The sequence below is a fragment of the Durio zibethinus genome, chromosome 24 (assembly GCF_047325235.1).
Source record: "Durio zibethinus cultivar Kanyao isolate XHJ-2024 chromosome 24, ASM4732523v1, whole genome shotgun sequence".
In the NCBI taxonomy this organism is placed as follows: domain Eukaryota; kingdom Viridiplantae; phylum Streptophyta; class Magnoliopsida; order Malvales; family Malvaceae; genus Durio; species Durio zibethinus.
The window spans coordinates 2,855,187-2,880,191 of record NC_143185.1 but is presented as its reverse complement, the minus strand read 5'-3'; the positions used below and the strand labels follow the sequence as shown (position 1 = coordinate 2,880,191).

The following is a 25,005-nucleotide window of genomic DNA, read 5'->3' as shown; positions in this document are numbered from 1 at the left end:
TTTAAATTTATAATTTTTAAATATTATTTTTAAAAATATATTAATTGATTTAAGAGGTAATTGACATCTCAATCTTAATATTATATGGATTATCCCAATTAGTTTAACCCATAAACTATAGGTTGTCTAAATCTAAGTGGCTTGTTGGTTTTACATTATAAAATTGCATTATTGTTGATTGAGATCTGAGAATATAAATGAAATATTTTCTTTAAAAAAAAAAACAGAAAACAAAAGGAAATAGGGAAGGTAAGGGAGAAAATGGTCAAAAGTAGTACCCAAGTTAAAGCAAAACAGTGTACTTGTTCCAAGTGTCCTTGTTCAGAATTATCTAAATTTCTTTTAAAAAATGAGAGAATTATAAAAAAAAAAACATAATAATAATAATGGGGGCATAATGAGAACAGAGTGTACTCACCAAGTACATGATCTTACTTTGTCTCTGTTTATCAAATTATCCCCACCTGTGAACAATCCTAACCTTAAAAGAGCTGCCATTTTTGTGACATAGTGAAAGACAGAGGAAAAACAGAGCATTTACAGAGGAAAAGACATAGTACTCTGTTTCTATTCTCTGTTTTTTGTCTTCTGAATTCTTTTTCAGTTTTACGGTTTAGAAAGAACCAAGTTTATTGATATGGGTGACAAGGATGAAACTTTGGATGCTGTGCTGAAGGAAGCTGTTGATTTGGTATGATACTAGGCTAAAACAGATGAAATTACTGTTTTTTTTTGGATGTTTTTAATTTCTGGGAATTTTTTTGTTTTTTGTTTTTTTTATGGATTTGAACCTTTTGAGTGCAGGAAAATGTGCCACTTGAAGAGGTTTTTGAGACTTTGAGGTGTAACAAAGATGGTCTAACCACACAAGCTGCTGAGCAAAGGCTTGCCATTTTTGGCTACAATAAGCTCGAGGAAAAACAGGTACAAATATATTTTTTTAGAAGATCTTATGTTTATATTTCCTTTTAAATCAATATCTTTTTGAGTTTTATGTGAGAAAAAGGACAAATTTTATAGAACTGATTATCAAGTTTTACGGACTGAATTATTGGAGCCTGCTAGAAAAATTTTAATTCTCCCTGAATTTTCTATAGATTAACTTTTTCTTTTTTTTTTGCTTTTGCAGGAGAGTAAAATTTTGAAGTTCTTAGGGTTTATGTGGAATCCTCTCTCATGGGTTATGGAAGCTGCAGCTATCATGGCCATAGCTCTTGCTAATGGAGGAGTGAGTACATATATTTTTATGATTATTCTGTAATTGCTTCAAAAAAAAAAAAACTAAAAAAGTAAGATATCTATACATGTATAATTCTTACTTTAAAGCCTTTCTTGAATGATATTTGTTTGATATTTAAGATTATCAGGAATTGAACCTTGGTGTTACTGTAACTAATAGTTCAGTATTTTGCGCAGAGACCATATGGTTTTTGGTTCCTTGAATGATATTATCATCTTATTTTCTTTTTTCTTTTTTTTTTTTTTGATATTTTTCTTGGAAATAAATCGATAATGGTGATGGAAGTTGGAACTTGACATTTTCCTGAACTCTTCATGCTTTTGCAGGGGAAACCTCCTGACTGGCAAGATTTTGTTGGGATTACAACTCTTCTTTTCATTAATTCAACAATAAGTTTCATTGAAGAGAACAATGCTGGCAATGCAGCTGCAGCTCTCATGGCTCGTCTGGCTCCTAAAGCTAAGGTATGGATAAACAAGCCTTCCATGTTTTTCATAATACCTTGAAATGACCTACAATGAATCATTTCAGGTCTTTCGAGATGGGAAATGGATTGAGGAGGATGCTTCTATTCTTGTTCCTGGTGATATAATCAGTGTCAAACTTGGGGACATTATTCCTGCAGATGCTCGTCTCCTTGATGGTGATCCACTGAAAATTGATCAGGTTCTTTTGCAACCTTGATAGATTCATTGTTCTGTTGGAAGAATTGAAACTGAATTCTCTGTTTCTCAATGCAGTCTGCGTTAACGGGTGAGTCTCTTCCGGTAACTAAAGGCCCTGGTGACAGTATTTACTCAGGTTCTACATGTAAACAAGGAGAAATTGAGGCAGTGGTGATTGCCACGGGCGTTCATACCTTCTTTGGCAAGGCTGCTCACCTTGTTGATTCTACAAATCAACAGGGTCACTTTCAAAAGGTAAGGAGCTGCAACAAAACAGTGACTTCTTTTTACTTCCATTTTCGGTATCCTTCTGCATTTGTTTGATCCATTAAATGCTCTTTCTGACATTGCTTAACAGGTGTTGACTGCCATTGGTAATTTCTGTATATGTTCCATTGCGGTGGGGATGATAATAGAAATAATTGTCATGTATCCAATTCAAAACCGAAAATATCGTCCAGGAATTGACAATTTGCTTGTACTTCTTATTGGAGGAATTCCTATTGCCATGCCCACAGTTCTCTCTGTTACAATGGCCATTGGGTCCCACCGCTTATCTCTGCAGGTTTGATCTAATTGGTCTTGTGAGTTTGTTATCTTAGATGATCATTGCTAAATCATGCTGATGTATATATGTCATTTCAGGGAGCTATCACAAAGAGAATGACAGCAATAGAAGAAATGGCAGGCATGGATGTCCTTTGCAGTGACAAAACTGGAACTTTGACATTGAACAAGTTGTCAGTTGACAAAAATCTTATTGAGGTTGGTCACTTGATTGGCAGTTTCTTCATTCTTTTATTTCTAGCATGCTGAATTTATTGCCCGGTCCAACATTTATGTGGATGTTACTGAATAGATCTTTGCAAAAGGAGTAGACCCAGATACCGTCGTTCTGATGGCCGCTCGTGCATCCCGGCTGGAAAACCAGGATGCCATAGATGCTGCTATAGTGGGGATGCTGGCTGATCCCAAGGAGGTATGCCTCTTGATGTCATGTGCCATTTTCAGTAGTCAAAAATAGGAATTTTGGTTTCTGCTGCTTATACTAGAGAGAGGGGCAACAACAAAAACACAATAAGATCTTACAATTTTGATACTGCTTTGAAAATACTACCTAGGCACGAGCTGGTATTCAGGAAGTTCACTTCCTTCCATTCAATCCAACTGATAAGCGAACGGCTCTGACATATATTGACAATCAAGGTAGAATGCATCGGGTCAGCAAAGGTGCGCCTGAACAGGTAGAGTCATTCATCAGCAATACTTTATGTAATTTGACTGTTCTGCAATAAATTTGAGTAATTCATTCCTGTTTATTTTAGATTTTGAATCTTGTACACAATAAATCAGAGCTGGAACGTAGAGTCCATGCAGTAATTGATAAGTTTGCAGAACGTGGATTACGATCACTTGCAGTAGCATATCAGGTATATATATCATGTAGTCTTGTTTATCTGTCCTATAATAAGGTGATTTCAGTCCTGTTACATTTTACAATGAAGTTGATAATGTTTATATTTATCAATCAATGTGCAGGAAGTTCCTGATGGAAGAAAGGAGAGCTCAGGTGGTCCATGGCAATTTATTGGCCTATTGCCTTTGTTTGATCCACCTAGACATGACAGTGCGGACACAATACGAAGGGCATTGAATCTTGGAGTGAACGTGAAAATGATCACAGGTGCAAGTCTTTATATTGATATAGCATCAAACTATCTCAATGTACTTAGTAAATGCATTTACTTGTGTTCATATGAGTATCTCTTTTTTGGATAAACCATTTGAATATTTCTCCTTGTACTGATTGATGCTTCGTATTCTTGGTCTTTCTAATAACCATTAGGTGATCAACTGGCAATAGGAAAAGAAACAGGACGCCGTCTCGGAATGGGAACCAACATGTATCCGTCATCAGCCTTGTTAGGACAAAACAAGGATGAGTCTATTGCTGCTTTGCCAGTTGATGAGCTGATTGAGAAAGCTGATGGTTTTGCTGGTGTTTTCCCTGGTAATTTCACTTTTTTCCATTTCTCTTGAAAATTGCCCTGAAAAAAAATCCACAAGCCTTGTCCAAAAACTCAAACACAGAGACTTAAAGATGTAGTGCCACTGTTGAAACAACATTATACCACTAGACCATGAGGCCTGTGGTCAGTGACGGATGTGATGATTGGATGCAGTTTATGGATAATGTGGTACTTGATTTTGGTTTTAGAATAGGCATCTTTCTGTTGTCGTTGTTTATATGATTTCATTTAATTGGTGGTGCAGAGCATAAGTATGAGATCGTGAAGCGCTTGCAAGCCAGGAAACATATATGTGGAATGACTGGTGATGGGGTTAATGATGCACCTGCTCTTAAGAAGGCTGACATTGGCATAGCTGTGGCTGATGCAACTGATGCAGCTCGTAGTGCTTCAGACATTGTCCTGACAGAACCTGGTCTCAGTGTTATTATCAGTGCTGTACTAACTAGTCGGGCAATATTCCAGAGGATGAAAAATTACACGGTGAGTCTAGATCATGCCATGATATGTGATACGAAAATTTGGTGTGAGTCAGGCAGTTATCCTAAACATCTACTTGGCATGACCTGTTCTCTCAATCCTCATGCCACTCCATTGGTCATGAACTTAAGTAGTTAAGGTTTTTCTGACATTTTTATCTCCTTTTCACAATTAACCAAAATTGATCAACATTGTTGTTTAATCAAGTCATTTGATTTCTTTCGTCTTTGCAGATATATGCAGTCTCCATTACAATCCGTATTGTGGTAAGTTTTGGCATAATTGCTATGGTTTAGTATAATCTATATTAATGTATTGATGGCTTCCTCTCAAATCCCTTGATTCTGACTTTATACTGCACGATCATTTGACCTCTTGCTTGACAGCTCGGTTTCATGCTACTGGCCTTGATATGGCAGTTTGACTTCCCTCCCTTCATGGTGCTGATCATTGCTATCCTTAATGATGGTTTGTATTGCTTGTCTTCATATGCTGCAAATGCATCAATTATTCTATTTTGCATGCTTGAATGAATTGGAATGTTAGATTTTGTAGCTATTTATTTGCTTAAAAAATCATTGGTGTGCCAGGTACAATTATGACAATATCCAAGGATAGGGTAAAACCATCACCTCAGCCAGACAGCTGGAAGTTGGCAGAAATCTTTGCTACTGGAATCATTCTTGGTGGTTACTTAGCCATGATGACTGTCATTTTCTTTTGGGCAGCATACGAGACAGACTTTTTTCCTGTAAGATGATAATCACATTAAAGTAACCAAATTAATTTTCGTCAATTTTTTTATATATTTGAGATTGTCAAGATTTATATTTAAATTATAATTACTGAAACTAAGAGTTATATAGACTAACTGCGATAGAATTGGCCTTATATTTCAATCATTTGTTCATTTTTTTTAATCAATTACAATCGTTCTTTCTACTATTTGCTTTTGCTGAGAATGAGAATATGTTTTTTCAGAACACATTTGGGGTTTCAAGCCTAAAGAAAACGGCCCATGACAACATTACTGACAACATTAGAAAGCTTGCCTCAGCGATATACCTGCAAGTGAGCATTATCAGTCAGGCTCTCATATTTGTAACAAGAGCAAGGAGTTGGTCCTTTGTCGAGCGTCCTGGCCTTTTACTTGTAACAGCATTTGTTGTTGCACAGCTGGTTAGTAAAACTGCTAGATTTTTTTTTTCTTCCAATCATGAGCCATGTAGAAAAAAGAACGATTCCTGATTTGTCATTTTTCTTTCATGAGAAGATTGCTACACTGATAGCTGTTTACGCAAACTGGAGCTTTGCTGCGATTAAAGGAATTGGATGGGGTTGGGCAGGGGTGATTTGGCTTTACAACCTTATCTTCTATATTCCACTGGATTTTATCAAGTTCTTCATCCGATATGCCCTGAGCGGAAGGGCATGGGATCTTGTCATTGAACAAAGGGTATAAACTCAACTGCTGGAGCAATTTTTGTTGTTGGGCAGAGCAACTTGCTGGATGTTTCATTTGGTTGGCTGTTTTGCAGATTGCTTTCACGAGGAAGAAAGATTTTGGAAGGGAGGAACGGGAACTGAAATGGGCACATGCTCAGAGAACCCTCCATGGGCTGCAGGCACCAGATACCAAGATGTTCAATGAGCGCACCAGTTTCACAGAACTTAATCAGATGGCTGAAGAGGCAAAAAGGCGAGCTGAAATTGCAAGGTATGCTTACAAAAATATTAAACTAGATGTGCGAGAGTTACTTTTATGGGCCTTTCAAGCCAAATTTTCTGGTTTCCGTTCAGATTATTAGAAGTTGGATTCTATAAAATAACACATAACATGCCTACCAATTCCACAGACGGATTTAATTTTTATTTCTCATAGAAATTGCCAATGCTTTAATCAGAAGAAAATTTAGCATACAAACCGTGCTGTCAATCATTTAATGATTAAAATGCAAGGGCATCAAGGGCTCTACCTGTCATTCTCATCTGATGACATGGATATAGCAAACTAAATGCGTTTCTGAATAGAACTCAGGACTTACGCACCCTGCTTAGGCATCTTTAAAAGATAACATTCAACAAATTTAAAACTTAAATAACTGTAACTCCTATCCCCAAACTTCGGCTTCTTTTGTATAAAAAAAAAAAGCGTTTCAAGATAAATTGTTGCTGTAGGGGTAATGGATGGTAATGTTTGATAAATGCTAATCATTTACATTTTTTATTGCAGGTTCAGAGAACTGACTACACTGAAAGGGCATGTCGAATCAGTAGTTAGAATGAAGGGTCTTGACATAGAGACAATTCAGCAAGCATACACAGTCTAAGAAGACATCAAACATTTTGCTCCTACATGTTGTACATATACTGCTGCGATTACCAATATTGCTGAGAGTAGTAAGGACTTGTAATTTGTCATCCTAAGGAACAAACTGCTTTCTATATGCTTAAATCCATCTTCCTGAAAGACTCTTCTTTGCTATGGCTTCAATGCTATTATGGTCGCCGTTCTATCTATCTCCTTTCCATAAAATTTCATTTTAATGTTGCCCTGCCTCTCATCCTATTAGAGGAGGAAACGAATAAAGCATAGAGAAAGAGTTGCTCTGGATACCACAAAACAGTGAATTCTTCTCCTTTATGACGCCTCCAAGAAACACTTCTTCCAGATATGAAGATGCCTGATCTCCAGGGAAGTATTGATACAGAAGCCGAGCATTAATTACTTCCGAATTCGATCATAGTCACTCTACTTGCTTGAGTAAAGATGTTACATATAAAGATTCCTTATCCTTTAGGGGCAATAACCTAAAATTCTATCACTCACATTTCAAATTTAAAGAACTGATTTTGCAGCCACCAAATGCAATATGAGAAATCAGAAAAACCCACAAACAAATGAATGTAAAAGAAAGCATCTGGCCATTGATATCAACCACATATGTAAAACCATCATTGTTCTACAATAGAGTTGAAACATTGTTTACCATCATCAAATTCAAGAAAACCCATTTTGACATTATTAATGGAAATATACAAACTGAAAGTTTAAATAGCAGCTTGGAGAGTCTTATGCTTGTCAACCTTCTTCTCAAGCTCATTCTGTTGGGCTCCAACCACCCTATCCACTTCCTTCCCTCTCTTAAGCAACACAAAAGTTGGCATTGCTTGCACTCCAAATTCCTGAGCCACATCCTAAACACCAACCAACAACCAATAAAGAAAAAAGAATCAAACTCTCAAAAATGTATATCCTTTCAATCTACACGACAACTTCACAGACTATATGATCAAATATCTTGTCCCAACTCAACTACTTTAAGAGTGCTTCACAACAAATATTGATATTGTGGCGAAGGGATTCTAAGTTTCTAACAAGTTATCAGAAATTTTCAGATTTATCATACTTTGCCATCATCCTGTACACCAAATGCTCCAAACAATTTACTTATAAATTATGTTAGAAAAGGAGAGTGATTATTCCTAACAGATTATTAAAATCCCGATTACTAAATTACTTAGAACTTATATGTAAAGAAAAGGATAGAATACATACAGGCAGCTCATCAACATCAATTTTTACAAACTCAACTTCAGTGAACTTCGCAGCCATGTCATTCAAAGCAGGTTCCATGAACTTGCATGGCCCACACCGGGAAGCTGAGAAATCTATAACCAGCTGCTCTCATTTTTTTTCAATAAAAAAAAAAAAAAAAAAAAAACCCAGATTCAGATCTTTCATATAATAATCAAAACAACCTTGAAAACCCAAAAAAGACAAAATTTTGGATTTGGGGTTATGAGAAAGGTACAAGCTTTGGGGTTTCTTTGACAGAGTTGAAGTGAAGCTGCCATCTGGGAGATGAATGGAAGGTTAAAACGCCTGAAGACTCAGATGAAGATGAATCTTCTGATGGTGAAGAGGAATAGCCTAAGAAGCTCGAAAAGAATGAACCCATTTTGTTTCTTCCTTTTCCTTTTCTCTTCTGAAGGCAAAGAATCGAACAAAGTAAGGACAAGGTACCGTGGAAACCGGCTGGAGCAGGGAAGCTTCGCTTTTATTGTCGGTAGAATTACAAATTGTGGTTGGGATCCACAATATTTATTATTTGCAGCCATGGCAAAAAAAAATTAGAATAAAGGAAAACCAGTCTCCAGCTTTAGTTCTTGTTAAGTGATATGTAGCATTGTGGAAACAAGAAAGCCACTTAAGTAACTAGACCCTGCAAAACCCAAAGAAGAAGACAGAACCAGCAAAGCTTCTCATGTTTTAAGGGAATTGCTTATGGTAAAATTCAGTCTGACCAATGCAATTGAAACCCTCACAAGTTCCAGTGAGAAATAGCTGAGGGACTAGACACAATGCTGGCATTAGCATACATGATATAGCACCCCTTTTTGGTGTAAGAGTCAGATTTCGTCTCTGCTCCTCAACTAAACCAGAAACAAGCATTGCGATGAGTGAGAAAACAATCCCAATTCCCATTCTTTGTAGCAATGTTATCCCACCTTGTTTTCCAGTAAGTTTTCCAGTGGCAGGAACCATCACACGGTCATAATATAGGAATCCACAATGTTGAATAAGATGCAGCAGGCACCTTGATGCTGCCACAGTATAAGATGCATGATGCATCTCCAATTCGACCTCACCAAAACAAGTTGATTTAGAATTTAATTTAGTTCATTTATATAATTATTTTTTTAAAAGATAATATTTGATAAATTTGTTTGATAAATTTGTGTTCAAATTTTATAATTTATAATTTTTTTTATTATTTTCAGATTGTAACTTCTTTTATATCAAAAACTAATTATTTTTGTCAATGAACTGAGAAATAATAATTTCAGATTCTAAAGTTTAATTCATATAAATAATAAATTTAAGCCATTATAGCAATTTTAACTAATTTATAGATTAAAGGCTGAATTAAAAATCAAACATTTACTTCATTGTTGATGTCAAGATTAAATTTATTATTTCTTCAAATTTAAATTCAAACGTTTTGTAATATTACAACTGAAGATTCTGCTTCAAAGTTTGATCCTGATAAATTTCCAAGGTAATCCTTCGTCAAAACACATAATAAAACCCTTATAATTCAACCAAATATGTAACATGTCAACAAAATTTTCCATACCATTTTTATCATTATCACTATTTATTATTTCCTACTATATATATTATATTTTTCTCAAATTCAAAGTTTAAGGCTAAAGTAGTTAAAAATTTCTTAAACTTTATTACTTTATTTTTTAAAAAATTTATATTTTTATTGTACCCAAATAAATTTTTAACCTTTAATTTGTATTCAAATAAATCTTTAATTTGTATTCAAATAAATCTTTAATATATATGTAAATAAGTCCCTAACACAAATTAATTTTTCATTTAAAATATGAGCTTATATGATTACAATTCAAAAAATAAGAGTTTATTTGGAAAAAATAAAAAATTATTTAAAAATAAATAAATTAATTAAGAATTTTTTTAGTATTTTAGCTAAGTTTAAGAGTCAAATAAAATTCTATTAATTAAAGGAGTATATATTCAATTACTTCTCCTATAACACTTGCTCTCTAGTTTCCCGTAGTAAACCCTGGACCACAACTCTATAGGAATAAAAGGAAACATAGGAGAGAATCAGAGAACTTTTCTGTTGAGTAGCAGGAGCTAATGCAAGGTAACGTTGCTTTTGAGCTGGCCCTTTGCTTTTCTATTGTTAGTATATATGATCAGCAATGCATCTAATTTATCTTTTTTTCTGTTTTGGTTAAGTCAAAAGAACAAAATCCTAGTACAAGTAAGAAGGAGGAAAGAGACTTGATTCGAAACCAAGCTTTTGATGTCTCCTCAAGTGCTTTTAACCACTAAGTTAAAGGCTTGGAGACAATTTATCAGGTTTATTACTTAAGCTCCAAAAATAATGTCTATGACCTTACTCTGGTAGCGTTGTATGTAGTTTACTCCTGCTTTTCTCAATTCTTCCATTAATGCATTTATAAAAATCTTTATTATGACAGAGAAAACACTATCTTCTTTTGAGGGTGTTTCTTTCTTTCTTCTTTTAGGTTGATATTTTGAAACTCTCTAGTTTTACCTGCCATGGAAGCCCCACTGGAGTTGATAGAGCTGATCACTCTAAATACGGGTAATCTTTCTGGTTTACATTATAGATTCAGTGATCTTCCAGAACCCATAATTCTTCATGTTTTCTCATTCCTTGATTCCAATGATATTGTTCGGCTAAGTTATGTCTCTAGACAATTTAGGAAGTTTTGCATGTGTAGCCCTAACTTATTCTTCAAGTTATAATTTGATTCCAAAAAATGCACGGCCAATTGTAAACAACTGCAGAGATTTCTAAAGGGTTTTCTGAATCTACATAGTGCACCAGAGATTCATCGTTTTCATGTACATTGGTTTTGATATTCCAGAAGATATGTTGCTAAAGTATCTCTTTTTGGTATGTCGGTTCTGCTGGATATTGGGTTTCCTGTAACAGCTGGTAAAGCCTTTTACTTGCCTGCTGGTGTAGAGTCATTGAGGGTGTTGAAATTGAGGTTGCAAGGAGGCAAACCAAAATTGTTTGCTTCGGTGTTTGCCTCGCTTGAGGCTTTGTCACTAACTTCGTTATCAATACCTGGCTTGGAATTTGGAGACTGGATGAGCCATTCCTGCAAATCCCTCAAGATTTTAAATCTCAAAAATGTTAATGGAATTAAAAATCTCAACATTAGCATTTCATCTCTCAAAGTCTTGACAGTAGTTAGTTGCACTCCTGATGAAGATGGCCGTAATTGGCGTGAGCGTCTCCATATAGACAGCAAAATTTCCATCCATTGTTCCTCCCTTGAGAACTTAGCAATTTCTGAATGCGAGTTTGACAACTTGTATCTCAATGTTGATGCACCTTCTCTGAAGGGTCTACAAATCTCTGGCTGCGAAACTTATGGCTACTTTGATATTAGCATCTCAGCTGAGCAACTTCAAACATTGTCTTTGACTATGCAATTAATATTCTTTCTCCCAGAAGCCTCTTTAAGGGGATATAGGATCTACTCAGAGAACTTGCTGTCTCTATGCAACGCCACGCTTAGTCTTATACCTAAAGAAACAACTTCTAGTCTTGGAGATCCCATGTACAATGAATTCAGCAATAATGGTTTAGTTGACTTCATTGAAAGTGTAAGATATGCCAAAATTCTACAATTGTACTTTCAGATTATTGAGGTAAGTGGTTTCTTATATCTGTATGCTCCTTGTTGTCTGTCTTGTAAAATGTCCCTGATACCTCCATTGGTATCTCTGCTTCCTAGTTCTGATATATGGCATATAATCCCCACCACAGACAGAATTGGCCAATTTCGGTAAGCAGGCTTTGTCTCTACAAGATCAACTGCCAAATATAACATTCAAACATTTGGAACATTTGGAAGTAACAGCTGTCAACTTAAATGACTTGGATGACAATATCACAACAATAGCTGCCTTTGTGGGATGTTGCAGCAGTCTAAAGACTCTTACGCTGGGATGTGATAACAATGATAGTGAACTTTCTGAAACTGAGGTTGGTAACAGCCATCGATATATGTAGAACTTTAAATTTGCTTGAGGGATTGATTTTCAGCTATTTGATATTGTTTAGCATAACATTTTTCATTGCTCTCGCGCAGGTAATCAACCAACTATGCTCAGAAGTGGAGAAGCCGAAGTGTGGAAATATGAAGATTATTTGCAGTGTGATCAACTGTGAAAATAAAGGCTTCAATGGAAGTGGAAGTTGACTGCAATTCGAGCTGGTTCTTACATATACCAGTAGTTGTTCCTTTCATACTGACTACCGAGTTAAAGCTGCTGGCATTTATAACTGTCTTCTTTTAAATTCTTACATTTTGGATATTTCAGATTTATTTTAGTTTGATTTTAGCATTTTTAGATGGTCATACGTACTAGCTATTACCTATCAAATAGTAATACTATCAGAATTCTTGAATATCCGGTGTGGATCTCTGGCAGAACCAGAAACTACCGATCAAAACAGAGTCAATGTCCCATTACCAATCAAAATAGTGTTATCCATCAGTGAAGATTTTACAGTACTTTGAGTTGTGGGCAAATTTTTTACAATATCATCTCGGTTATAGCACATGGAAACAGGCTACATCAAACACAGAAGAATAAAGAATGCATTCTAACATCATAGCTAGAACTTGAATGAAGTTTCAGACAAATGAAAATCTAGCTTTATTAAATTGTAACAATAAAAGATAATGTAAATATGCTTTTTTTTTTAAGACAACATTGTTTAAAACTTCATTGAAATGGAACTGGGACGCCTTGCTTCTTGTTAACAATGGCCATTGCCATGTATCGTGTTCCCATCCCAATGGGCACCTGTTCATCTGGTCCCTCCCAAAAGGGAGCTTCACCTTCACCCACCAAACGCCAGTATCCGGTCCTTAGGGATTCAGCTTGTTCATCTGTGCAGTTTTGTAGGAGGGCTTCAACTCGGAAATTTATTCCAAGGGAACCAAGGAATTGGGACTGAGTAATAGGCCCATGAACAGACACATCATCTGAAAACATGTTGGAATCACGAAATTAATCTTTTACTGTTTTCTTGCAGTGACTTCATTCTGAACTCCTTTCAGAATGAAATATACTAATACAACCAGTGCAACCAATAAAATGGGGATGCAAACCTGAAGCTTCCTCAGCAGAGTGCCTGATGGAAGCAAAATCAACATATGCACTGAGATCAGCAGTCCCAGGGTTGTCTAGTATGTCAACAAACTTGTGCTTTCGAATTGCCTGTACAAAATTACTAGTGGTTATGAAAATAAAGGTAGGGAAAAGGAAAAGAAAAGCAATTTATTAGTAACTTTTAAAGTGGCAAAATCTAGGATCAGTCATTTGTCAAGGCTTTTGGCGCATCATTGATGCAATGGTGAGGCACAAGACCTGCAAACTATCTGAGACTACTCCATTCAGGCCATAATCAATAATAAGAGCTCCCCCTCCATCAGTGTTTATTCTCTTCGCAAGAGTGTGAGTCAAGTCCATTGCTTTGGGGCAAACCTCAATTTGATTAATTTTCTCTATTTCTTCGGGCACAGCCCACTTGCAGCGCTTCATTAGGTACAGAGTTGCAGGTGTAGGCTGCGGGGATAGAACGAAACGAAACCTAACCACATTGTAAAAGAAAGTATCAAACAACTAAACTCTTTAAATTCATAAAGTGGCAGAATATTGTTAGAGTATATGCCAAATTCTTACGATGAATCTTCCATGACATCTATCATTTTCTCACACCAGCCTCGAGAAGCCCTCTGCGGAGAAGTTCTTTAATTAGAGAAATGTATATGAAATGGCACAAGCTATATACTGCATAGTAAAGTTTGAAAACTTTCAGTACAAGATTACAAACTTGTCTCACTTAAAGAGGAAGACAACAACTCATGACTAGATAACAATTTGATAATCTATATACCCAACTTTAAACTTCAAAGTTTTTTAGCTTTCTACAATTGCATAATGCATAATGCATACTATCATTAACTCAGTCTACATCTTACATGACTAGATGTATATTATGCTTGTATACTGAGATTATTATTGATCTTAAATGGCCAGTAATAAGACAATGGTAACATGTATTCTACCATTTTCCGAAAACATGATAACAGATGGTTTAAATGGCAAGAATGAACTCCGCACTGTTTAATCAAGTAACCTGCAAATAATTGCAGAAACTTCGTATAATTACAGTACCCCAAATAAAGATTCTGTATGTTTTGCTTGGTAGGAAGGATGGAAAGAGGTAAAGATGGAAAAAACGTGTTAATCCAATGAGTAGGCTTCATAACCACTTACCAACTTTGCAAGTTAACCATTGGATTAACAACTTTTCCATCCTTACCCGTTTCCATTTTTTCCTACCAAGCAAAGCCTAAATGTTAAAATCTATAAATCACTTCTTTTTAAGTTCCAGTGAGCATATTGATGATCCAAGGTTTAGCCAGCACAGGCAATCATCTATCGACTGAGAGCACCCACACCAGAAAGAACAGAAATTCATTCAGCCCTAGTATCAAAATGAGCAAGACAAACCTGAAATTGATGGATTGGTAGTGCATCATAGAACTCATGGGCAAGTATTATTGTGGGCACTGCAACATAAGAAAACAAATAAAAAAATCAAGGAAAGAATAGAGCAAGTTATTGTTTAACTTAATCCATAAACCATAGGATATAAATAGGATTATTCAGAACAGTATTGATAGACTGCATGTATGCATGTACTTGTTTTCAGAGAAAAAATCTAGAAGTTAATGCCATACATCCTGATGGAACATTTTCCAGTGCAGCATGCCACGATACAGGTGTTCCAGCCAGTGTGCTTAGACACCTTTTTTCAACACCTTCACTGGTATTATCTTCATCTATACATTTCAAGCTTTGGTGCTGAAGCTTTTGCAGTGCTGGGCTACATTCTACCATGTGTATATGCAATGACTCCACGAAATTTTTAAATTTTGATGCACCCTATAAGACAAAACCAACACTTGTTTAACACCAGGCCAAATGGAGTCCTTATAAAACTAATGAAAAAATAAACTTAAAAACACTAGCTTGCATATATTTTACATTTGGAAGGAAATTTAATAGAGAAATATTAGTAGTTATCATACACGAAGAAGATCAGCCATCAGAGTTCCTCGGCCAGGGCCAAGTTCAACCAGGTTCACTCTCTTTGGTTGTCCCATTTGTTCCCATAAACACATAGCCCAAACACCAACCATCTGAAATTATGCCAGTAGGAAAAAAAATAAATTAACATTATCCTTGAATATTCTTTCACATTTACACAAATTCATTAGAAATTTGAATTACCTCTCCAAACATCTGGCTTACTTCAGGAGATGTTATGAAATCACCTTCAGCTCCAAAGACATCCCGGTTAATATAAAACCCAGCCTTGGGATTTGTCAGCACTTCTTCCATATACTCTGCCACAGATATAGGCCCTCCACGAAACTGACAAGACCCACAAGCAGTACCCAATGTGCAAAGCACAACAGCCACATTTGCAAGTATTCAACAGAGACCAATTTTCAATGTATTGAACATTTGAACTGAAGGTATTACTTTAACAACAAAAAGTAACAAAACCCTTAATTTTTTACATGAAAAGAAACCAATTTTACTAACCTTAATAATGCCTTTGAGATGTTTGACAAGTTCAGAATCCGAGGAAGGTTCATGAGAATGCTCTAAAACACCGCACCATAAAAACAAGAATCAACAAAAAGAAAAAAAAAGTGTACTGATAGGAATACAGAAGTTAGAGAGAAGCTGATAAAATCACCTGGGGGATTGTAGAGTCCAGAACGGTCAATGGATATGGTGTCGGTGGGTTGGTCTTCAAGCTGTTCGATTGAATTACTCTGAGGGATTTCGGATTGTGAAGATGAAGAAGAATAAGAGAAAGCAGAGCATCTGTTGAGTACAGTAGCAACTTTTGTCTGAGAAGACAGGAATCGGCGAGCTGTGGGTGTTTGTTGAAGTAGCAGATTTCTCAGCATTTTTGTTACTCAATTGCCAAACACAAAAAGCAGAGGACCTTATGTACCAGTTCAAAAGTATGATTCAAAAAACTAGATACCTATAAATTTATATTTGTTTGAAAATCAACTAGCATTCAGGGGATGTAGCTCAGATGGTAGAGCGCTCGCTTAGCATGCGAGAGGTACGGGGATCGATACCCCGCATCTCCATTGTTTACATTGCTACATTTTGGGCCTCTAATTTTTACTTTTGGTCTAGTTTGTTTCAGATGAGTAGTTGAGTTTTACAGGTTTCTTATCTTAGTCTGGTTGCCTTTTTGATTATCAGGGCCACCCTACATGTTCATTATTCAAGTTTCATGGTCTAATCTAGTGTTTCAGGGGTATTTCATTTATAACTTTTTTTATGATAGGTATATTTTAATAATTATTTAATTATAATAAAGAATTATATTAAAATTCATTACTCATAAATATAAATTTTTTATAAAATTTTGACGAATCTTACATAATTTTAAATTAAAACTAAATAATTATGATATAATGAATTTATGATTGTAGGTGATATGTTATCCATTTACTTAATAGTTTAAAGTATTTGTTTTAAGTTGTTTCAAGTTCCATGGTATATTCTTTATGTTCTTCAACAACATTTCAACATTCCTCAAGCTTTTTAAATCATTTTATCTGCTACTGCTTCTGGCATATGTTTGCAGATAAAATGAAATGTGGGAAAAGGAATCATGTGAAATGAATTTCGTTACCAAAGTTCTAGGAATAGATATCTTTTATACCTCCAATGGAAAATGAAGTGTTTATGAGATTCATAGATACTTAACTGGCAATGAAATATTTTTAGTTAAAACTGTGTTAAGAAAGAAAAATATGTAATGATAAATTTAATCATATTTTTAGTAAAAATATGTGATCATATTTTATAGCTCTCTTACATCCTTGCGTTCCATTCTTTGGATCTCTTATTCTGCTGCATTTTTCAATGGAGAATGGGGATTAATAACAGTGAGAAAAACCTGAACATTTTGCTAGACTGATTAAAGCTGCCTGACAAGAAAGACTAGTTTCTACTTATTTAGAAGCAACTAAAAGAATCTCTTAAATGACCTGCCTTCGACGTTTCCAGTCTCTCATTTACTACTTATTAATTGAATTGTAACGCCATTTGTTTTAGAACTGCAATGGACAACAGAGAAGTTCGTGAATGAATCATTATCCTTGTGCAGTCCAGATCAGATGAATAGTGTTTTTTCTAAGTAATATATATTTTCTGGTCTTTTAAGTTATGGTTGGACCGGGTTACCGACTTTAGTATTACTGAGCTAACAGCCTCTTGGTAGTAGATCATTTGTTAATGAGAAGGCAAAAAGGGTTGCTACTATTAATCACAACAACGAAATAGTGATGGAGATAACTGGATATATTCCCAAAAGCAGTAATCTTTATTGTTATTCTTTTTAATATTTGAGATTGTTACGATTTGAATCCTAATCATTGAAATTAAAAAATATATAAATCTTTTATATGTTTTGCTCGAAAGCAAATATTATTGGAAAACATCACAGTTTTGATATCATTTATTGGGCTAAAAGTTTCCAATCCAATCACACCAATAAAAGCGAAATCAAATAATAAATCAAATACACAAGAGATAATAATTTAACGTGGTTCGGTCCAATTGACCTATCTCCACCGATAAAAAATAAGATCCACTAGTTGTAGAGAATTACAAACAAATATCAAATCATCAACTTCACTCAACAATTAATACTCATAAGACACTCTCAATCTTCTCTAGTCTTATTGAGTATTCTCAATCAAAACAAACACAAACCCAAATCTTTGTGCACATTTTCAATATAACCAAACACATATCCATATGCTCCCATACATTATACCTATGTGGACCATCTCAGTCTCCTTTAATTTACTCACAAACAAATATACATACCCATAAAACGTAGACTCTAATATTTCTATGGGATGTCTATCCCACAAAACTCTATAACTCTTTTACATCTTTTTCTCATACCTAATTTTGTAGAGATTTTACCTATTTATAACCATACAAACTTATCCATTAAGAATCTCTTTCTTCTTAGAATTTTTCTCTTGTAAGTCAAATTTGTCTATTAAAAATCTTTTTCCTTTTAGAATTCTTATCTTGCAAGTCAAATTTACTTATTAAGAATTCTTTTTCTCTTAAAATTTTTTTTTTGCAAGTTTTCTTGTCCATCAAGTAATATCTGACAAATCTCAAATAAATCTCTAACAAATTTTAAACAAATTTTTTTATAAGATTTGAATCATTATCTCTAACAAATATTGGCCTTTGAACTTAGAGTTTGTTACTTACTATCGAAATTGTCATTAACTTCTCACAAGCTATACAAACAAGCTCAGTAAGAAAAGTGCGATTCTAAACTTGTGATTTTTACTTGTTTTTCTTGAGAAGCATTTTTCTTGTTCATGGCCTAAAACTTGTTTTACAACTATAATAAAGAGCATATGTTTTGAGTCAATTGCAATTTTCTTAAAAGCAAATGTTAGCGGTTCAATTTGAAGTATTAGCTTTCTGAAATATACCATACCATGTCAAATTTATTTCCAATAACCAAAAATACTATTCCAAAGTATGAAATTTTCATTAAATTGATAGATGGTTGTAGAGATATAATCTAATAAAATTTAAAATTAAAAAATAAAAACTAGTATCAATTTTAAATTATTGAAAAAGTTAAAATATATAAAAAAAAGTAGCTTGTTTTTGGTCCTATTTTATATTTTTATATCTTATCTTATGTCTTAAAAACTATAAAGAAATTAAATTAATATTTGACTTAAGTTAGTCAAAAACAAATATCATTAGTAAGAGAAAGAGAATTTTAAGAAAATATTTTGAATAAAGTTATATTATATCTTTTAATATTGACAATAAAAAAATTTCTACATTTTCTACTTATGAAAATTATTTAACTCAATTATATAGTACTATTTTCATTTGAAAAATTATAATATTATGTGTTTGTATTTATTTGATATTTAAATTTTCGATGTATTTAATATTATAAGTTTTTGTTATATTTGCATTAATTTCTATTTAAATTTTTTATGTATTTTATATTATAAAAAAATATTTCAAATTATTTTATTAAAACTCTGTTTTACATTTAAAAAATATTACCTTTGCATTAAATAAAAAAAATTAAGTAAATATATATTATATAATAAAATTGCCCCCACCGAAAAAAAGAAAATCGCAGATCCATCCTTGGTTGGCTGGAAAGGAAGTAATTTGGTAGTTGTGTGAAGCATAGCCAAGACCTACAGTAAGAAAGTAAAGTCAACAAGTGTTAAGAGTTGGATTTTTGAAATGCGCTCTAACGTTTAAATAGTGAAGTGTCTAAAATTTTTGTGAGGAAGAAAGTATACAGCGAATAATTAGGAAGTTTAAAGAAGGTTTTTTAGTTTATACCGTACCTAGCCTCTTTTCTACTTTAAATATGAAAGGAAGAATGGTGAAATGATAAAGAACATTTTGTTGATAATGAGTTTATGTAAAGCTGGAATAGTTATTATGTGAGTGATTGTAGTTTACATTTCATGTAAACGTAAGCTATATTTAATAATTTTAAATAAGTTAAAAATCAATCAATTTATTAGTGATATTTTGATGAGACGTTAATGAAGATAATTGAATGAATATTTTTTTGATAAAAGTGAATTTACTTTATGATGAAAAGTTTGGATGTCGATTTTCATTTCTAATGATGTAATAATCGATCATATATTAACTCGAAAACAATGAAAATTGATCTTATTGATTCAATAAACAATTACATCAAGAATAAATTTGTGATAATAATAGCTAAAAAGTACAAAATTTTAAGGTAAGTGCATGGTGTACTTCAAAACAAAATTTTGATGATTATGGATTGGGATGCATTGGTAAGGCCCGCAATAATGGGGTGATCGAGTTTGAATCATTTTAGTGTTGAATTTTTCAAATCTTATGTAGTTATTTGAATTTTAGGACAAAGATTGAGTATTTTTTATTTTTAATTTAAAATTAAATTAAATTAATTTTGAATTGTTTTAGATTTGAATTAAATATATTGATTTTTTTAATAAAAAATACATTGATTTTATTGATTTTTTTATTAAATGGGATTACATCCAATTTAAATAGATTTTTCGGGTTAAATCAATTTTTAAATTGTAAATTGCTCTCTTTTTATACTTGAAAAAGGAAAGGATATTTTAAAAAAAATTTTAGCCAAAAATGGATTTCAATATAAAATATTTGGAAAACAAAAAATCAACTGAAAAATCTCTTTTCAATATAAAATGGATTTCAATAGAAATATTAATATTAGAAATTAGGGCCTGAAAAATCAACTGAAATTCGTGACAAATGGGTTGGACCTTTGACCCATTATTGTATAAATAAATAGAAGAAACGAAACAAAAATGGCTTTGGCCTTCGGCTTTATATTATAGGGTTTTGCAGTCACAACCGCATTCTCACTCTTATTTTCCTGCAAATCAGCGGTGTCTATCGGTGGCGATAAAAGGTAAGGTTTTTTTTTTCTTCGGGATTATTTTATTTCATGATAAGTTTACAGTGTCAGTTTTAATGGGTATTTTTCTAATTTGATCTGTTGGGGAAATTGATACTCTTATTGCATATCAAATTTGGATTGCTTAATTCTTTTTTTATATGATTTTTTTCTTTTATTAAATTTGTTTTAAATCTTGGTTTCTCTTGTTTTAACTTGGGTTTTTGTTAATCATTAGTTTATACATGAAAAATTAGTAGCCTTTAATCATTGTGAAAACCAAAAGGTTAACTTCCTTATTTTTCCATTGATTTCTGTCGCCTTGAGCTGTTTATATACACTTGTTACTATCTTTCTTTGTCGTGGAGGGGCAGCCATGGCTGCAAATATGTTTGTGGTTCCTCAGACAATAGGCAGTGTTTTGTTGATTTTGCACTTTTTTTAACCTGGGTTTCTCTTGTTTTAACTTAGGATTTTGTTTAAAAATAGCAGCTTTTTGAATTAACCCTTCATCACACCAACATAAGGATTAACTTGCTTATTTCTGATAGCTTATTCTTAGCCTCTTCTGCCATTGAATTTTATTGCTTTGAGCTGTTATATGCTTATTATCTTCCTTTTGTTTTGTCTTCTTTATGGACCAGTAGCAATGGATGCAAATATGTTTGTGGTTCCTCAGACAAGAGGTACTGTCTTGTGTTGCAAGTGTGGTATTTCTATGGCACCGAATCCTGCCAACATGTGTGTGACATGCTTGCGGTCTGAAGTTGACATAACAGAAGGTTTGCGAAAGCATGTGACCATTATGCATTGTCCTGAGTGCAGTAGCTACTTGCAGCCCCCTAAAACTTGGATAAAAGCTCAGTTGGAATCAAAGGAGCTTTTGACGTTTTGTGTGAAACGACTGGAGACTGATTTGAAAAAAGTTAGGCTAGTAAATGCTGAATTTATTTGGACTGAACCTCATTCTAAGAGAATCAAGGTCAAGCTGAAAGTTCAGAAAGAGGTTCTTAATGGAGCAATTCTCGAGCAATCTTATGTTGTTGAGTATGTTCAGCAAGATCACATGTGTGAATCTTGTACAAGGTTTCAGGCCAATCCTGATCAGTGGGTGGCTTCTGTGCAGCTTAGACAGCGTGTTTCACACAGGCGAACTTTCTTTTATCTGGAGCAGGTCATCCTGAAGCATGATGCTGCTGTCAATGCCATTAAAATCAAGCAAATGGATCAGGGTCTTGATTTTTTCTTTGCTAACAGGAGTCATGCTGTGAAGTTTGTGGAATTTTTGGGTAAAGTTGCTCCAACAAAGAGTAGACATGACAAACAGCTTGTTTCACATGATCCTAAGAATAATAGCTACAATTATAAGTACACATTCTCGGTTGAAATATCCCCCATTTGTCGTGAGGATTTGATTTGTCTGCCTCCAAGAGTTGCTGCTAGTTTGGGGAATCTTGGTCCACTTGTGATCTGCACAAAAGTGACAAACAACATTACTTTGCTGGATCCATTTACTCTGAGGCAGTGTTTCTTGGACACTGACCAGTATTGGAGGCATTCCTTCAAGTCTCTACTTGGTAGCAGGCAGCTGGTGGAATATGATGTCTTTAATGTTGAAGTCGTTTCTCCTGAATATAATCTTGGGGGTGCCAAATATGTTTTAGCAGATGTTGAAGTGGCCCGTGTAACTGATTATGGAAAGTTGTTTTACATAAGAACACATCTAGGCCATATTTTAAAGCCTGGAGATCGTGCTCTTGGTTATGACCTTTATGGGGCCAACAGTAATGATATTGAACTAGACAAGTATAGAGGACTTAACATTCCTGAGGCAATTTTGATAAAGAAGAGCTATGAAGAGAAGCGCCAGAAGAAGCGTGGGAAGCCTCGTTCATGGAAGCTTAAGTCTCTTGATATGGAACTTGATGAATCTAAAGGTAGAGCTCATGAAGAGAAGATGGACTCAGAATACGAAGAGTTCTTGAGAGATCTGGAAGAGAACCCTGAATTAAGGTTCAACTTATCACTGTACCGCAACAAAGATTACCAGCCATCAGAAATGGTATCTGTTTCTGATGCGGATGATGTGCCCTCTGTTGCATTGGAAGAGTTGTTAGCTGATCTTGATTTGATCGAACAGGAAGACAATGAAGACAGCATGAGAGAATGATCTATGTTTTACTTTTATTATACATTTTTTAAGTCTTGTTTTAAAATGGTGTTTTTGGTTATTGCTTTGTGTTCTCAGTTTCCTTTTTTGGATGAATTTGTTGCTGACCATTATCAAACTGGGGACCTTTTTAGTTTTTAGACTAAATGCTATTGTATTTATCAAATCAGTGTGTTCTCAGTGTCTTTCATGGAGTTGTGTGATATTTGATTATACAATTTAATTAGTGAGGTCTTAAATTCTGACTGGAAAAAAAAAATGGATTGCAGTAAGAGCAAAGAAGACGACCAAAATTTTCAAAGCTTTCTCTAATGTCACCTCAACAAATCTTTGGAAGGAGTGAGCACTTTAAAAATCATGATAATTTAATCATTGTATTTGATAAGCATTTGGTGATTTTATATGGTGTTGATTTTGTATCGGTAAGAGTGATCAAATTATTAATTTGAAAGGTGATCTAATTTATATACAAAAGGTTTAAAAACTTTTATTAATGAAATGATATGTAAAATTTATAATAATTAATTTTATCAATTTAATATATGAATTAAAATTTTGTTGTATTTTAAAATTATAATTATTTTATATTAAAAATTTTTATATTTTCAAATTAACATTTATTCTGATAAGTTCAAAATAATTTAATATTCATTCTAATAAGTTCAAAATAATTTGTATATATATATATATATTATTTTTTTAATATTTTATATAAAATATAATATTTAATTTTCTTTTATTATAAATTTAATAGATTGGTTTCATTTTTTAAGTTAAATATTTTTTTCATAATTTATATTTTAAAAATAAATTTACCTATTAATAAATAAATTTATTAATTTAATAATTTAATAATATTTTTTATAAAATAAATAAATAATATTAATATTTTATAAATTATTATTTTTAAACAATCATAAAATTATTAATTTATATAACTATTACAATATAAATGATTATTTTCGTATTTTTAAACAAAATAATATTTGATTTTTAATAATATCAAATAAAGTACTTTTTAATTTATAAAAATTAATCATTATTAATCAAATAAGGTGATTTCAAATCACAAATATTAAAATTATTTCAATAATTACATTATCATAATAATCTTATAAAAGATACTAAACACTATCTTATAGTTAAAAAACAGTGCAAAATTATAAAACTAAGCTGTATTTTTCTGCTAGGTTGTCAAAATATAGATTTTTTTTTTTTAATTTCAAGTTACTTTCACAATTAAGATTTCGGTCACAGTGATGCAAAAGAAATAATGGAGCTGTATTTGCTCATTCCATGTGTTAGCGGTCAATGATCACTGGCTTTTCATTATTTGGCTGCTGCACACAGAAAAAGGGCAGATGGGGTTTGAAAAACAGTAAACACTTAATAGACAAATCTATTGAGTGATTAACAAAAAATTCAAGATTTTGCAAAACTCATTGCATGGTTTAGGTTTCTAAACCTCCTGTTTTTTTCCTTTGTCAGTGGTGCCATATCAAAAGCATTAGTCCAATAATAGTGTAAAGTGGCTAAGATTTTCCTAGATGTGATTATGTTAATGGAAGACAGGCTTACAGGGCAAATATGCAAATCATAGAACAACTTACTGATTTCAATTGGGAATTAAAGGAAATAACAAGGTTTTATTTTTATTTTTATTTTTTTTGTTAATCTGGACAACTTGACTACTCAAGTGGTCCTCTTTAGGCATTTTTCTTTAAATTCATTATTAGTTCTATAATGGGATTTATTCTTCTCACATATATTAAAACTTGTAGTAGTAAAAATCTCAAATTTCTTGATAAAATTATCATCAAATGATAGGGTCAAAACCACTATCAAGTCAAATCTCATACAAGATAAATTAATGAAACTTTACTAAGAATCGTTTTGATAAATAAATAAGTCTCAAAAAAAAAAAAAAAAAAAACAAACCATAGTTACATATGAAGCTTACAGTTTAGCTTCCAAAAATGACATTTGCTATGATATTTGCCATCTCTATCTAAACAACTTTATCAGCAGAATAAAACCTGTTTTGGAATCTACTATTCCTTTTTTTTTTGGCTATGTGTGGTAGTGGCTGTAGATGTTGGCATACCAACCCACCTTCACACAGCAATCAGATAATCCTCCCTTCTAAAAGTTCAACATTTCCAATGCTATTCAAATTCTTATTTTGTTAGAATAAAATCCAATCTTTTTAACCAGACAGTTTACATCCTGCAGCAGTTATTTTAATGGTAAGAATTTGAGCTTGTCAATTTATTAT

The 25,005-nt window shown here is 33.2% G+C and overlaps 5 protein-coding genes and 1 non-coding gene across 7 annotated transcripts; 4 read left to right on the top strand and 2 right to left on the bottom strand.

Moving 5' to 3' along the window:
• The first annotated feature begins 410 nt into the window (after positions 1-410).
• On the top strand, positions 411-6,935 carry LOC149511828 (plasma membrane ATPase 1-like). Its single transcript, XM_089753264.1, has 21 exons — positions 411-691; positions 805-924; positions 1,130-1,228; positions 1,567-1,704; positions 1,772-1,906; positions 1,981-2,160; positions 2,264-2,470; positions 2,551-2,670; positions 2,765-2,884; positions 3,027-3,149; positions 3,231-3,335; positions 3,445-3,589; positions 3,752-3,916; positions 4,180-4,418; positions 4,649-4,681; positions 4,802-4,883; positions 5,006-5,166; positions 5,397-5,594; positions 5,689-5,871; positions 5,954-6,132; positions 6,649-6,935. Exons 1-21 carry the CDS (start codon positions 638-640, stop codon positions 6,743-6,745), a joined length of 2,883 nt encoding a protein of 960 aa, XP_089609390.1. The 5' UTR covers positions 411-637; the 3' UTR covers positions 6,746-6,935.
• A 382-nt stretch (positions 6,936-7,317) lies between these two features.
• On the bottom strand, positions 7,318-8,465 carry LOC149511827 (thioredoxin H2-like). Its single transcript, XM_089753265.1, has 3 exons — positions 8,231-8,465; positions 7,975-8,097; positions 7,318-7,613 (listed from the first exon to the last, which is right to left on the bottom strand). The coding sequence occupies exons 1-3, from the start codon at positions 8,375-8,377 to the stop codon at positions 7,467-7,469; spliced, it is 417 nt and encodes a 138-aa protein (XP_089609391.1). The 5' UTR covers positions 8,378-8,465; the 3' UTR covers positions 7,318-7,466.
• A 2,056-nt stretch (positions 8,466-10,521) lies between these two features.
• LOC149511826 (uncharacterized) lies at positions 10,522-12,348 on the top strand. The gene is made up of 4 exons (XM_089753431.1): positions 10,522-10,724; positions 10,854-11,649; positions 11,768-11,986; positions 12,093-12,348. The coding sequence occupies exons 1-4, from the start codon at positions 10,522-10,524 to the stop codon at positions 12,201-12,203; spliced, it is 1,329 nt and encodes a 442-aa protein (XP_089609557.1). The 3' UTR covers positions 12,204-12,348.
• A 248-nt stretch (positions 12,349-12,596) lies between these two features.
• Positions 12,597-16,032, bottom strand: LOC149511825 (NADH dehydrogenase ubiquinone complex I, assembly factor-like protein (DUF185)). The gene is made up of 10 exons (XM_089753867.1): positions 15,788-16,032; positions 15,631-15,692; positions 15,313-15,456; positions 15,111-15,221; positions 14,760-14,964; positions 14,530-14,588; positions 13,696-13,748; positions 13,381-13,603; positions 13,122-13,230; positions 12,597-12,995 (listed from the first exon to the last, which is right to left on the bottom strand). The coding sequence occupies exons 1-10, from the start codon at positions 16,002-16,004 to the stop codon at positions 12,733-12,735; spliced, it is 1,446 nt and encodes a 481-aa protein (XP_089609993.1). The 5' UTR covers positions 16,005-16,032; the 3' UTR covers positions 12,597-12,732.
• A 91-nt stretch (positions 16,033-16,123) lies between these two features.
• On the top strand, positions 16,124-16,196 carry TRNAA-AGC (transfer RNA alanine (anticodon AGC)). Its single transcript has one exon. It is a non-coding gene; the product is annotated as a tRNA-Ala (tRNA).
• Positions 16,197-20,463: 4,267 nt separating this feature from the next.
• Positions 20,464-22,913, top strand: LOC111316675 (uncharacterized). 2 transcript variants are annotated; one of them, XM_022918736.2, is made up of 2 exons: positions 20,464-20,575; positions 21,208-22,913. In XM_022918736.2, the coding sequence occupies exon 2, from the start codon at positions 21,210-21,212 to the stop codon at positions 22,728-22,730; it is 1,521 nt and encodes a 506-aa protein (XP_022774471.1). In that variant the 5' UTR covers positions 20,464-20,575; positions 21,208-21,209; the 3' UTR covers positions 22,731-22,913. The 2 variants fall into 2 exon arrangements, with proteins under 2 accessions (XP_022774471.1, XP_022774470.1); XM_022918735.2 differs by having other exon boundaries at positions 20,480-20,575; positions 21,205-22,913.
• Positions 22,914-25,005: the final 2,092 nt, after the last annotated feature.